The following is a 15,588-nucleotide window of genomic DNA, read 5'->3' on the forward strand; positions in this document are numbered from 1 at the left end:
AATTCTTACCTCCAATGCTACAGTTGAGTAGTGTTGTCCCTAATGACTTCACGTCATTGTCATGGCCTCACATACTCTGTACCATAGAGACCTTTGTCTCTTCCTGCCTAAGAGGTCCATACTAAAAACTGATGTGCGTGCACCTGTGTCTACTAAAATCTTGTATTTCTTGCCCTGTACTGTGCCTAACAAGTAGCATTCCCTTGTTTCTTACTCTTGCACTCTCGTGCCTTATGACTGACTCAATCACAGTCATAGCACAGCAGTTCACCTTACGCCTTTTCATAACAATACTGATTTCCTTGAACTGTGTGGCACTCCTAATAGTTGCAGCCAGGTGAGATGGATTCTACATCCTGACTCTGTGTAACATGTTGCTGGGGATAATCCATAAGAAGACATCGAAAGTCTTATTCTCAACTTCTAGCACCACATCAGCAGCAGCCTCTGCACTTCACATCATCTCAGACATTTTTGCATAAACCTTCCAGATTCTACCCAAGAAGAATTCCACTGACTCAGTGGCAGTCTGCACTGAACTGCTCAGTCCCCCCCCCCCCCTCCCCCCCCCCCCTCCCAAAAAAAATCGTACACTATTCCTTTTCTGGTAGCACTGGTGCAGGCCATCAACTAGGTCCTGGGCAATTTCTGCCTTACTATTTGCAATGTGATACATTACGTATGTTTTAGCTTCACCCACTAACCATAAATTAGTCATACATGTGCATGTTTCATCCATCCAACTGCACAGTTCAGAGGTAGCATTTAATGAATACAGTCACATCCTCCATTGCCCTTCCAGAAAAAGAAATTTTTCAGGTACACTGCTGATGGACCAAGAGAAGGGGAGAGTAAACTGAATACTCTCTTGGCTTTTACTTATCCCAATTGCAACTGCTATACAGTTTCAACCTGCCTATGTAGTTCTTCATTTTTCCTACTCATACTGTTGAACTCACTTTTCTAAAGCGGTAACAGTTTTACCCATAGTAGTAGCATGTATTTCCACTATCTTGCATATTCTGCACCTACTATTACAGTAACAGAGATATGGGGAAAACTACACTTAAGTAGCATATAACAATAAAATAAGTTAGTTTCTGCACAGGCTCTTGGCTACGTGTGATTCAGAACAGTTCCATGCTAAATGACCAAACCATCTACAAAGATCATATGTAGCTGGTACTAACTTAGCACATGGCAGCCCATGCCCTGATAAATTACAAAATTGGTACCTCACTGCAGTTAAATGCACTTCTGTGGTATTTCCCCTAAATAATGACAAGTTTGCAAGTTCCTGCAATTTAACAAATGACACTTTGAGAGTGGCATTAATATCCCTATGATCTTACATGGCCACACAGAATAAACACAACCAGGAAGGCCAACAGAAAAATTCTCACTCATTGCACTGCATCACCTTGGGATGGTAGTACAGACAGCAGTGATGATGGTGCTACAGATGTGGTTCCAATATTGTGGTGGCAGCCAATGTAAACACTTCTGACACTAATTTGTAATGGCCTTAGCTGAGACTTTTATGGTAGGAGGATGGTGAGATCTGGAGTATAATAATGAAGGCCAAGATTAGATTAGATTAGATTAGATTAATACTTGTTCCATAGATCATGAATACCACACTTCGTAATAATGAAGGCCAAGATTAGATTAGATTAGATTAGATTAATACTTGTTCCATAGATCATGAATACCACACTTCGTAATGATGTGGAACGTGTCAGGTTAATAAAAGATGTCTGTATAAGATATTACATTACACAAAATATTGCATGACACTAATGTTTAAGGTTTTTCTTCCTTTAATTTATATCTAAAAATTCAGCCAATGAGTAGAAGGAGTTGTCATCTAGAAATTCTTTTAATTTATTTTTAAATGTTAGTTGGCTATCTGTCAGGCTTTTGATGCTGTTTGGTAGGTGACCAAAGACTTTTGTGGCAGCATAATTTACCCCTTTCTGTGGCAAAGTCAGATTTAACCCCGCATAGTGAAGATCATCCTTTCTCCTGGTGTTATAGCTATGCACACTGCTATTTCTTTTGAAATGGGTTGGATTATTAACAACAAGTGGTGCTCTTCACACAAATAAAATAGAATTCTGTTAGAAGAATTAATTCAGAGTTGGAACGGCTGCTTGGATCGGGTATGCGGTCTCATATCGGTGTGGTTCCTGTTGACTCTATCAGCAGGTGGGCCTCAACAGGAAAGGAAAGGGAAAACTGGCTGGGCTAATAGCAAATAACTTAAGGGGGGGGGGCACTGTCACTAGTGGTAAAGTACCAGTGGTTACAAGTGACAGATCAGCAGTTTTTTAGTGTAGGGAGAGCAGAAACGAAAGATGTTCAGAGACAGGTTGAAAACAACTTTCACATTGATAAAACAGGCAACTGGAAAGCAAATTTTAATGTACACAATTCACGCAGACAGCCTCTGATTGCAACTAAAGGTACTCAAAAATTGGCAGGAAAATTAGGTTCATCCAGTTGTAATTCAGCCAGTACGCAAATCAGCTATCACTACTGCATCGGAATATCTGAGGACTAAGGGGTATGCTTAATGAGTTGCTTATTTGTGTTGAAGAATTAGAGTTGAGCAAACCAGTTGATATAATTGGCCTCTCAGAACATCATGTGACCACTGGTATAGATATGTTAAATGTTACAGGATTCAAGGAGGAGTTGTCATATTTGTCAGAAACTCTTTTGATTTCAAGAATATTGATATTAATAAATTTTGCTCAGAGCAGCACTTAAAAGCTTGTGCAACAGAAGTAGTACTTCATAGTAAGTCCTTTACAATAGTAGGTATGTACAGATTTCCTTCAGGAAATTTTAATCTCTTCATGACAAATCTGGAAGCTCTGCTGCCCCACCTCATAGCGAAAAACAAGGAAATAGTGGTTGCTGGAGATTTTAATGTGGATTTATTGAAAAGCTCTGTCAGTGAACAATTATTGCAGTCAGTAACACTATCAATCAATTTATTTCCTACTGTGAACTTTGCTACTAGGATATGTAAATGCTCTGAGACTGCTATTGATAATATCTTTGTAGACAAATCTAGGGGAAAAAGTCATATCACAAAACCAACAGATGCAACATCTTGTGTTAAATGTTGAAACTTGTCAGGATAAAAAATCTATTAAATCCGAGTGCAGGAGGGTAATGTTGTTGTTGTTGTCTTCAGTCCTGAGACTGGTTTGATGCAGCTCCCCATGCTACTCTATCCTGTGCAAGCTTCTTCATCTCCCAGTACCTACTGCAACCTACATCCTTTTGAATCTGCTTAGTCTATTCATCTCTTGGTCTCCCTCTATGATTTTTACCCTCCAAGCTGCCCTCCAATACTAAATTGGTGATCCCTTGATGCCTCAGAACTTGTCCTACCAACCGATCCCTTCTTCTAGTCAAGTTGTGCCACAAACTTCTCTTCTCCCCAATCCTATTCAATACCTCCTCATTAGTTATGTGATCTATCCATCTAATCTTCAGCATTTTTCTGTAGCACCACATTTCGAAAGCTTCTATTCTCTTCTTGTCCAAACTATTTATCATCCATGTTTCACTTCCATACATGGCTACACTCCATACAAATACTTTCAGAAACGATTTGCTGATACTTAAATCTATACTCGATGTTAACAAATTTCTCTTCTTCAGAAATGCTTTTCTTGCCATTGCCAGTCTACATTTTATATCCTCTCTACTTCGACCATCATCAGTTATTTTGCTCCCGAAATAGCAAAACTCGTTTACTACTTTAAGTGTCTCATTCCCTAATCTAATTCCCTCAGCATCACCTGACTTAATTCGACTACATTCCATTATCCCCCTTTTTCTTTTGTTGATGTTCATCCTATATCCTCCTTTCAAGACACTGTCCATTCGGTTCAACTGCTCTTCCAGGTCCTTTGCTGTCTCTGACAGAATTACATCATCGGCGAACATCAACATTTTTATTTCTTCTCCATGGATTTTAATACCTACTCCGACTTTTTCTTTTGTTTCCTTCACTGCTTGCTCAATATACAGATTGAATAACATCGCAGAGAGGCTACAACCTTGTCTCACTCCCTTCCCAACCACTGCTTCCCTTTGATGTCCCTCGACTCTTATAACCGCCATCTGGTTTCTGTACAAATTGTAAATACCTTTTTGCTCCCTGTATTTTACCCCTGGCACCTCCAAAATTTGAAATAGAGTATTCCAGTCAACATTGTCAAAAGCTTTCTCCAAGTCTACAAATGCTAGAAATGTAGGTTTGCCTTTCCTTAATCTAGCTTCTAAGATAAGTCGTAGGGTCAGTATTGCCTCATGTGTTCCAGTATTTCTACGGAATCCAAACAGATCTTCCCTGAGGTCGGCTTCTACTAGTTTTTCCATTCATCTGTAAAGAATTCATGTTAGTATTTTGCATCCATGGCTTATTAAACAGTTTTGTCAGGACTGGCTCTCCCAAGGCTGTCAGTAGTTCTAATGGAATGTTGTCTACTCCCGGGGCCTTGTTTCGATTTATGTCTTTCAGTGCTCTGTCAAACTCTTCATGCAGAATCATATCTCCCATTTCATCTTCATCTACATTCTCTTCCATTTCCATAGTATTGTCCTCAAGTACAGCACCCTTGTATAGACCCTCTATATACTCCTTCCACCTTTCTGCTTTCCCTTCTTTGCTTAGAACTGGTTTTCCATCTGAGCTCTTGATATCATACAAGTGGTTCTCTTTTCTCCAAAGGTCTCTTTAATTTTGCTGTAGGCAGTATCTATCTTACCCCTAGTGATATAAGCCTCTACATCCTTACATTTGTCATCCAGCCATCCCTGCTTAGTCATTTTGCACTTCCTGTCAATCACATTTTTGAGATGTTTGTATTCCTTTTTGCCTGCTTCATTTACTGCATTTTTATATTTTCTCCTTTCATCAATTAAATTCAATATTTCTTCTGTTACCCAAGGATTTCTACTAGCACTCGTCTTTTTACCTACTTGATCCTCTGCTGCCTTCACTACTTCATCCCTCAAAGCTACCCATTCTTCTTCTACTGTATTTCTTTCCCCCATTCTTGTCAATTGTTCCCTTATGCTTTTCCTGAAACTCTGTACAACCTCTGGTTTAGTCAGTTTATCCAGGTCCCATCTCCTCAAATTCCTACCTTTTTGCAGTTTCTTCAGTATTAATCTACAGTTCATAACCAATAGATTGTGGTCAGAGTCCACATCTGCCCCTGGAAATGTCTTACAATTTAAAACCTGGTTCCTAAATCTCTGTCTTACTATTATATAAACTATCTGAAACCTGTCAGTATCTCTGGGCCTTTTCCATGTAATAAATAAGGGTAATAAATAAGTATTTCAATGGGTATGACAACATATCAACAAATTTAATCAAAGAGTTCTCATGCGAGTTAATTTCTATCTTAAGTTTTTGTGTAATCAATCTCTTATCAGCGGAAAATTTCCAGACTGGCTAAAATATGCTGAAGTTCAGCCTACATAGTCATGTAAAGCAGCGCATTCATGGATATTTCCGGCTTTACTGCAATAATCTATTTTCCTGTTCATCACAGAATGTGCATGCATTGATGAGGGGTTGAACTGGAAAAAACACACTGAGGATCTGCTGAAACGTTGAGTTCAGCTACTTATGCTATTAGGGTCATTGCAAATTTTGCTGATATACATATGAGTAAATTAGCTTACCACACCTATTTTCGTTCTCTGCTTTCGTATGGCATCCTTTTCTGGGGAAACTCATCATTGAGTAAAAGAGTGTTCATTGCACAAAAGTGTGTAATCAGAATAATTGCTGGAGCTCATCCTAAATCATCCTGCAGACACTTATTTAAAGAACTAGAAATCTTTACTGCAGCCTCACAATATATATATTCACTTATGAAATTTGTTGTTAACAATCCGAACGAATTCAAAAGTAATAGCAGTGTACATGGCTACAACACTAGGAGAAAGGATGATCAACACTACTCAGGTTAAATCTAACTTTGGCCTGGAAGGGGGTAAATTATGCTGCCACAAAAGTCTTTGGTCACTTACCTAATAGCATCAAAAGTCTGACAGATAGACATATAGCAGTTAAAAGGAAATTAAAAGAATTTCTTAATGGCAACTCCGCATTTTATTAACCTGACATGTTCCACTTCATTACAAAGTGTCGCATTCATGATCTATGGAACAAGTACTAATCTAATCTAATCTAATCTAAACCAACACCTCTTACACCATTTGCTGAAGCTACTGTTTTTGCTTCACTATCATCGTAGCTCTGAGACTGCTATTGATAATACCTTTGTAGACGAATCTAGCAAAAATAGTCATAACACAAAACCTATGGTAAATGAGGTATCTGATCATGACATGCAGCATCTTGTGTTAAATGTTGAAACTTGCAAGGATAAAAAAGTCCATTTAATCTGAATAAAGGAGGCTAATAAATCAGTAAAAAACTGAGGCTTTTAGGAGACTGCTTACAGACATGAACTGGATAGATGTTTATAATACTTTTCACTCAGATGTAAAATACAAAGCATTCATTAATAAAGTTACTTCCCCTTTTGAAAATTGTTTTCCCCTAAAGGTAACTCAAATCAAACAGAAATTTAAAAATAAACCATGGATTACACAAGGAATAAAGTTATCATGTGATACAAAAAGGAAACTGTTGTGATAGTGCCACGACATTTAACAGTGTCGCCACGACAGTACGCACAAACAGCGATAGAGGCGCTCCGCAAATCGGATGAGCGCGGGAGCGCCACCTAGCTACGAACGGCACCGGCCGCATGTCACGGCACAGCAGTCGAATACGAGAGACTGAGTTGTAATCATGTGGTCAGCTATTGTTTCTAAGAGAGTGTGTGAAAATCCACGCAATTATTGTGATTAAAGGTTATAACAGAAACTACATCTTTTATCTAGGAACAGCTTTGATGTTAGCATTGTAATGTATTATGAAGAACTGCTAAATTTTGAAGCAAGTAATCCAGAAATCTAAGCAGTTTTATTATGAGAAGAAGATAATTACATCAGGCAAATAATAACAAGAATAGTTATTATTATTATTATTATTATTATTATAGGGGGTATATTGAAGACAGAGACAGATAGGGCCAAAAATGAAAAGGAACAGATAGCTCTAAAAATAAATGAGATGATGGTGGCAAGTGCATTTAGTATTGCAAAGCTCTTGAACAAGTATTTTGTTTCTGTTACTGACAGCTTGGGGTTATCAGGTTTGGTAAACTGTGCAATGGAGTATCTCAAACCAGTCTTTGAAAATAACTGCAGTAAAATACATACATCAAAAAAAGTTTGGCATCAGCCTGGTTACCAGAACTCCTGAAGATAGATGTTGGCTGTGGATATTGTATCACAAACACAGACACTTTGACTGTTCGGAGATGACACTAAACCTGCCCAAAGATGTAAACAACCATGCATCAGCAGTGCCTATTAGACGGAGTGGGTCTGACAGCCTATCAGTTCCAGTTATTCCACCAGGAAGGAGGTACACGGCTCGTGTTGTCTGTAGTTCAACCATGCCTAGATGGTCAATACCGTGGTTTGATCCCATCAGCATTGTTACTTTGTGCCAGGATGAGCTCTCAACAAGGGAAGTGTCCAGGTGTCTCAGAGTGAACCAAAGTGATGTTGTTCAAATGTGGAGGACATACAGAGAGACAGGAACTGCTGATGACATGCCACGGCTAAGGCCGCCCAAGAGCTACTACTGCAGTGGATGATGGCTACCTTCAGTTTATGGCTTTGAGGAACCCCGACAGTAACGCCACCATGTTGAATAATGTTTTTCATGCAGACATACGACATCATGTTGTGACTCAAACTGTGCGCAATAGGCTGTGTGATGTGCAACTTCACTCCCAACATCCATGGTGAGGTCCATCTTTGCAACCATGAGACCAGTACAGATGGGCCCAACAACATGCTCAGGATTGGCATCACATTCTCCTCACTAATGAGTGTCGCATATGCCTTCAATCAGACATTTGTTGGAAATGTGTTTGGAGGCAACCTGGTCAGGCTGAACACCTTAGACACAATGTCCAGCGAGTGCACCAAGATGGAGGTTCCCTGATGTTTTGTGGTGGCGTTATGTGGGGCTGACGTATGGAAGGCACCCTAATGGCTGTACTATATGTGAATATCATCCTCCGACCAATAGTGCAACCATATTGACAGCATATTGGCGAGGCATTCATCTTCATGGATGACAATTCGCACACCCATTGAGCACATCTTATGAATGACTTCCTTCAGGATAACGACATTGCTCAACTAGAGTGGACAACATGTTCTCCAGACATGAACCCTATCCAACATGCCTTGGATAGATTGAAAATGGCTATTTGTGGATGACGTGACTCACCAACCAATCTGAGGGATCTGTGTCAAATGACCATTGAGGAGTGGGACAATCTGGACCAACTGTGCCTTGATGAACCTGTGAATAGTGTGCCACAATGAATACAGGCATTTATTAATGCAAGAGAATGTGCTACTGGGTTTTACAGGTACTGGTGTGCACAGCAGTCTGGCCCACAACCTCTGAAGGAACATGCAATGTGTGGTTTTCATGATCAATAGCCGCGCAGGATTATCCGAGCCATCTAAGGCATTGCAGTCATGGACTGTGCAGCTGGTGCAGAGGTTCGAGTCCTCTCTCGAGCATGGGTGTGTGTGTGTTTGTCCTTAGGATAGTTTAGTTTAAGTAGTGTGTAAGCTTAGGGGCTGATGACCTTAGCCGTTAAGTCCCATAAGATTTCACACACATTTGAACATGGTCAATAAAAAGGATGGAAATGATGTTTATGTTGATTTCTATTCCAATTTTCTGTATAGGTTCTGGAACTCTCAGAACTGAGGTGATGCAAAACTTTTTTTGATGTGAGTAGAAATGACACTCATGTCTCTGAAAGAAGTAGCACCCATCATGAAATCTTTAAAATCTAAATAATCTAGTGGTTATGATAACATGTTATCGTGGCAGAATGTCGACGGGATCCGGCTGCATACCCGGAAATTATTAGAAGAACATGTTAATGTAGTTTATCAAAGAATGCTCATGTGAGTTGAGTTCCATCTTAATTTATTTGTGTAATCAATCTCTTTATCTGTGGAACGTTTCTAGTCTGGCTAAAATATGCTGAAGTTAAGCCTCTTTGCGAGAAGGGGGTAAAGGATACTTTCAAACTATCGACCAGTTTTACTTTTTCTGGCTGTTTAGAAATATTTGAAAAGGCTGTGTTAAAGCATCTCCTTAAGCATTTGACTGCAAATAATATATTGTCCATGTCACAGTTTAGGTTTCTTAAGTGTTCTGATATAAAGAAAGCTATTCATATGTACAGTGAGAGTTTACTTAATTCATTAGAAGACAAATTAGAGGCTACTGGTATTTTCTGTGGCCTGTCATAGGCATTTGACTGTGTAAATCACAGCGTTCTCTTAAGTAAATTAGAATATTATGGTGTCACCAGCAGTGCTGCAAAACAGTTTGAATCTTATCCAACTAACAGGAAATCACTGACATGAATAGATGATTTGAAGTTAATTCGCTGTCATTAAACTCATTATATGGCATACTCTTTATATGCAGTTCAGAATATGTAAGAGATTTCCTTACAGCATGTGTATAACATATGAAGACATGCAGATCAAAGAGGTTAACAGTGTTAAATTTATGGGATTACAGCTCAATAATAAATTCTGTTGGGAAGGGCATACCACAGAATTGCTGAAGTGCCTATATTTGCAGTGAGAATGATATTGTGCAAAAATGTGTAATAAGACTCATTTGTGGCATGAATGCAAAAACATAATGTAGAAATGTTTTCAAGAAACTTTGTATTCTAACCACTGCTTCTCAGTATATTTATTCCTTAATGAAATTTGTTGGAAGTAATGTATCTCTATTGCCACCTAATAGCTCAATACATAGTATCATTACTAAGAATGTGAACAATCTATATAAGGGCTTAAAATGACTTACCTTGAACAAAAAAGGGCTCCAATATTCAGGAAGATACAATCTCAATAAATTGTCAGCAACCATTAAAAACTTGGTATCATTTTAAACAGAGTTTTTGATAGCTAGCTCTTTCTACTCTATAGATTAATAACAGGGACTATTAGACCAGCTTAAGGGCAAAAATGTCTGTTAGATTTCAGTTTTGACAGCACTTGGTCACAGTAGACAAGATTAGGTATTTTGTGGATGATAAAGTTATTAAAAGTGCATAACTACGTTTCATTCTGACCATCTGTTCATTCTGTAAATATTAGCAGTTCCTATTTTGACATTGACCTGGCAAATGATCAGGGTAGTAGGTATTATATTCAAATGTTTTATTTTCTTACAGTATACTTTCTGGCTTTTTCTATACCCACAAGAATTATCTCATTTTTGAGTCTATGTAACGAAAACTGAATCTAGTGTGATCTAATCTAAACTAGAAATCCCTATCCTCTTTTCATTTAACTTCACTGAAACCAGCTAAATACAACCTAATATAATATGCATAGATAAAACACTCTCCGCCAAGGAGCGGCAGGAGAAAATACGTACAAGATGTAGTCACACATGATGTCTTGAGGCCAGTAGCACTGTCTTGTGGCATAAGAACTGAATGGAAATAAAGGATGATGAAGAAAAAGAACGAGTGCAATTTTTTCTCCCATCATGTTCCATTATATCCAATATTATTCAATCTTATTTTAAATAGAAGTTGGAACCCAGCTATCTAATTAAAGTGCAATGTGATGTAGTTAAATTCTTGTCATATTGCACAGGCTTTTTTGTAACAAATTAATTTGTAAGAATTTATTTGTAAAAATGCATGCTTGACTTGTACAATATCATATGTCTGAGTTGTACAATATTATGATTTGTTGGATCGGTCTTATAAATATAATACAATACAATTTGGGTTTCCTAAGGAGCACAAGAGGTATGAAATAGCATGTTACTGGACTGTTTAGTTACAATTTCTTGCAACCTACAGATATTTACTGAAGAATAACTTTGCTTTTTAAGAAGAAGAAATAGGTAATAAGCAGTGAGAGACATGATGAATTACAGAAAGGTGATGTATACCAAGACAATAATCTGATGTTTTGTTCACTACACTTTGAAATTAATCAGTTTATGAATGCATAAAATATGAAATCTGTGGAAGGCAGTACCTACATTATTTAATATACTAAATAAGCCCCCATAACTGTAGTGGAAGAGAAAACTACCACACAGGTGAGACAATAAATTGACAAAACAATAAAACTGTCTCCTGACCCAACTGATTATGCTATTGTTGCTACATCTAAACCATCAACATCAGAATTTTTCAACACATTCATCTATTGGAGAAAAAGTAATTATATTAAACAAATATTCATGAATTGGAAAGTAGAGTGAAATGCAAGAATAAACAAATTTCTGATTCTGTGCAAAACTGTTGCTTTCAAAGAAAATGCCATTCAAAAGAAGAGAACAACAGAAATATATGCCTCTTATGGCTGAAATACTGCATTTATATTCTTTTTCTTTCATAAGGATGAGCTGCAATTATATTAATTTTTGAGAATATTTCTTCATGAAGATATTGTAGCGTATGCCATTTCATTCATGAGTTTTGGGTCCGTTTACATTTATTTCACAGTTATTTAGGTCTCTTGATACCATACTTTCTAATGCTTGGACTCAAAAGGATATTAACTATTTTGTAAACTAAGTGGATAAAGGGTTAGAAACACATATTAATGTTGTGGCACATGTGACATTAAGTGGGGAATGGCTTTCTAACTACTGTATTAGGGGCTTCAGCATGTGTTCACCTGTTAGACAGTAACAACTTTCGCAGCAGTGAGTGTTACAGCTGTACATGTTAGATTGTGTTACCAGTTTCAGCTACCATTTGAAAAACTAGGTTTCATTAGCAATTTATTAATTATCATTTAATATGAGTTTTACAAATTTGCCATCATAACTATTTCTCTCTTGGCTCATCTTACAACCTACAGGTTTCCTCGTGGTAGTGGGAGCTAATTGATAATATCAACTACTTAGTGACTTTGTTTCTATTTCTGTTTCATTGTAACATATGAAATTCCAGACAGTAGTCACTCGTTTAGCTACACACTTTATACAGCAAATGACATCCCATTTAATCTGAACTTCCAAACACAAAACTTTATTTTAACCATTGGGTGCATTCCTTCCCAAATGCATATACTTACCTATTTTTAGATTTTTGACTCCTGGTCCAAGCTTTGTAATGATTCCAGCTCCTTCATGACCAAGAACCATAGGTTTTTCTACAACACTTCTTCCATTATAACCGTACTGCACATTGTGAACATCAGAACCACATATACCTACACATGACATTCGTATCTGGACCTCTGGAACAGAATAGTTTAAAGGTTTCATAAGGAGCTTTAGGCAAATGCTTTATCTTTAATTGTAGTAAGATAAATATTTATCTTATGCGAAAGGGGCTAATAAAAGTAATGATGGGAATACCACTGCAATCAGCTACCAAACTTTTATTTTGAGAACTAAATATATTTCCAACATCCTATACTTACATTCTGTAAACAATACCTTTTATGTTAAAAAAGTCTTTAGATCTGTTTTCAGAAAATGTAGAGATGTACAGGCATGACACACAAACCAAGGCAAACATTCATCAGGTGAACCAAAGATTAAGCAGAAGTCATGTTGGGATGAGAATTATTACTTTTTAACAAACTATCTGTCTTCATTAGAAACAAAAACAATATGGCAAGAGAAATCTGTTTGCAGACTAGGTCTGACAGTTCTGTGAAGGCCTTTGTGAGACATTCAGCGTACTGTGTAATGGAGTTCTTGCCACTGCAGACATGCCTTCCCTGGCTGATCAGGCTGTATAGAAGGGATGTTTTTGGTGTTGAAGGGATGTCAGCTGTCAAAATGCAGGCACGGTTGGTGGGTTTAATGTAGGCAGACATGTGGATGGAGCCATTAGAGAGAAGGAGGTCAATGTCTAAGAAGGTGGAATGCTTTATTACAGAGCACCAGGTGATGTGGATGGGAGAGAAGGTGTTGAGGTTGTGGAGGAATGAGAATAGGGTGTCTTGGCCCTGAGTCCATATCATGAAGATATCATTAATGAACATGAACCAGGCCAGGCATTTGGGGTTTTCGGAGGATAGAAAGGTTTCCTCTAGATGGTGCATAAACTGGTTGATGTAGGAGGGTGGCATGCTGGTGCCTATGACTGTGCCTCAGATTTGTATCTAAAACCTCTCTTCAAAGGTGAAGTAGTTTTGTGTTAGCATAAAGGAAGTAAGATGTCTGAAGAATGAGGTAGTGGGTTTACATATATCTTACACCGTACACCTTACACACATCTTACAAACATTGTCCTAACACACAGCTACTTCTCCTTTGAAGGGAAGTTATACAAATATATCTGTGGCACTGCCACTATGCCAGCCTGTTTATGGGCAATCTAGAAGAAACCTTACTAAGACACCAAAAAATTCCAAAATTCCTGGTTCAGGATAATTGATGATATCTTCATGATCTGAACTCAGGACCAAGACACTCTGTCTTCATTCCTTCTCAATCTCAACCTTGTCTCCCTTGCACTTCAATGTTGATCTTTGTTGAGGTGGACCTCCTCTTCTCTGATGGCTCCATCCATACCTCTCTCACATTAAATCTACCAAACATCAGCATTATTTATATTTTGACAGCTACCATTCCTTTCACACCAAATAATCCCTCCCATAATGCCTTATCACCTGGGGATAATGTATCAGTGGTGACAAGAACTCCCTTGCCCAGTATGCTGAAGGTCACGTAAAGGCCTTCACAGACACCCGCAATGCCTCAGACCTAGTCTGCAAACAGATTTCCCATGCCATATCATCACGCACCCTCAATTGTCCCATGACCCACAAGAACCAGCTACAAAGGAGTGCCCCCTTCATCACCAAATACCATCTCAGACTGGAACTCTGAACCTCATACTTCATTGTGACTTTGATTATCTACCGTCATACTCTGAAATGAGGGACATCATATCTGAGATCCTTTCCATTGCCCCTCAAACCTCCATAACACCCTAGTCCATCCATACACAACATGGATATGATCCCTGTGGAAGATCCAGGTGCATGACCTGTCCAATGCATCCACCCAGCACATACTATTCCAGTTATCACAGGGTTATCCCACCCCAGCAGAGGCCAGTCCACCTATGAAAACAGCCATGTTATATATCAGACGTGCTATAGTCACTGACAGATTTTTTCATTGCTATGACTACTAGCCAGCTGTCCACTAGGATTAATGGCCACACCAAACTATGGCAAGAGCAAAGTGGACCACCCTGTGGCACAACATGCAGGAGTCATCAATTGTAGAACTCAATGTCAATGTCAATGTCAATACTTTGACTCATGACAGTGAAGCGATGCTTTGAGCTGATGGTGTAAGCATTCTATCAAACCAAATGCTGTCAAGTGGTAAACAGTTGCCCAGATGTGTTTCATACCTAACAGAGTGGTAATTGCCTTGAATAGATAAGATATGAATTGGCTGCCCTGGTCGGTAGTGATGTGTTATAATATGCCAAAATTGGTAATCTATCCCCAGAGCAATGTTGTGTCAACAGTCTTGGTGGTGATATTGGACATGAAGTATACCTCTGGCCAGTGAGTGAATCTGTCTTTGACAGTCAGACAGTAAGCACATCCCTCTGATGGTGGCAATGGCCCAATTATCTCAATGTGGACATGTTCGAACCATTGATTAGGTGGAACACACATGCCGAGGGGAGTACTAACATGAAGAATGATCTTGTTACATTGATAGGCCATACACTGGTGAATAAAGGACTTACAGTCCCTGACAATGTTAGGCCACTCAAAAGTTCTTTTTGTCAAATGTGCTGTAGCATGAACACCAGGGTGAGACAGGTTGTGTAGTGATGCAATTGCTTGCTGTCAAAAACTTCGAGTCACATACGGTCGTGGCTTCGATGCATAGACATTGCAATATAACGGACATTTATTGGAGGTACTTTAACCCAATGTAGCTGAAGGCTACATGGCCAGGTCAAGACATCTTGCAGCTCCTCACCAGACTTTTGTGCTACAGCTAGCATCTCGTAATCGATTGCCTTTGAGATCATCTCAATGCACGAGAGAGTATCTGTTGGGAAATTAATTTGTCCCTCCATATGGATAATGTTGGTTGTAAACTGTTCTAAGAAGTTCAAATGTTGAAGCTGGTGTGGCAATGCTTTGTCTGAGAATTAACAAAATGCGTATATCATTGGTTTGTGGTCCATGAAAAAGCACTGATCGTATACCTACAGCTACAGTGTGGCCCATATTGCTGGTGCATCAACCATTAAGGTGAGTGACACTTCAGGGTGTGCCAATAGAGTGGTCTCAATGATAGCAGACTTTACATTGTTGAAAGCTTTCTTGGCTTCACTCTTCCACAACAGTCTGTCACCTGGTCTATGCCAACCGCATAGGGGATCA

At 38.7% G+C, this 15,588-nt stretch overlaps 1 protein-coding gene across 2 annotated transcripts in view; it reads right to left on the reverse strand.

Moving 5' to 3' along the window:
- The window catches only part of LOC126281974 (sorbitol dehydrogenase-like), a 115,940-nt gene that overhangs the window by 51,770 nt on the left and 48,582 nt on the right, over positions 1-15,588 (reverse strand). For both annotated transcript variants that reach the window (XM_049981351.1, XM_049981350.1), the window contains exon 3: positions 12,286-12,450. In XM_049981351.1, the coding sequence (XP_049837308.1) occupies positions 12,286-12,436 (151 nt within the window). In that variant the 5' untranslated portion in view covers positions 12,437-12,450. The remainder of the gene's footprint in view (positions 1-12,285; positions 12,451-15,588) is intronic.

This window comes from Schistocerca gregaria, chromosome 7 (genome assembly GCF_023897955.1).
Source record: "Schistocerca gregaria isolate iqSchGreg1 chromosome 7, iqSchGreg1.2, whole genome shotgun sequence".
NCBI classification, from domain to species: Eukaryota; Metazoa; Arthropoda; class Insecta; order Orthoptera; family Acrididae; genus Schistocerca; species Schistocerca gregaria.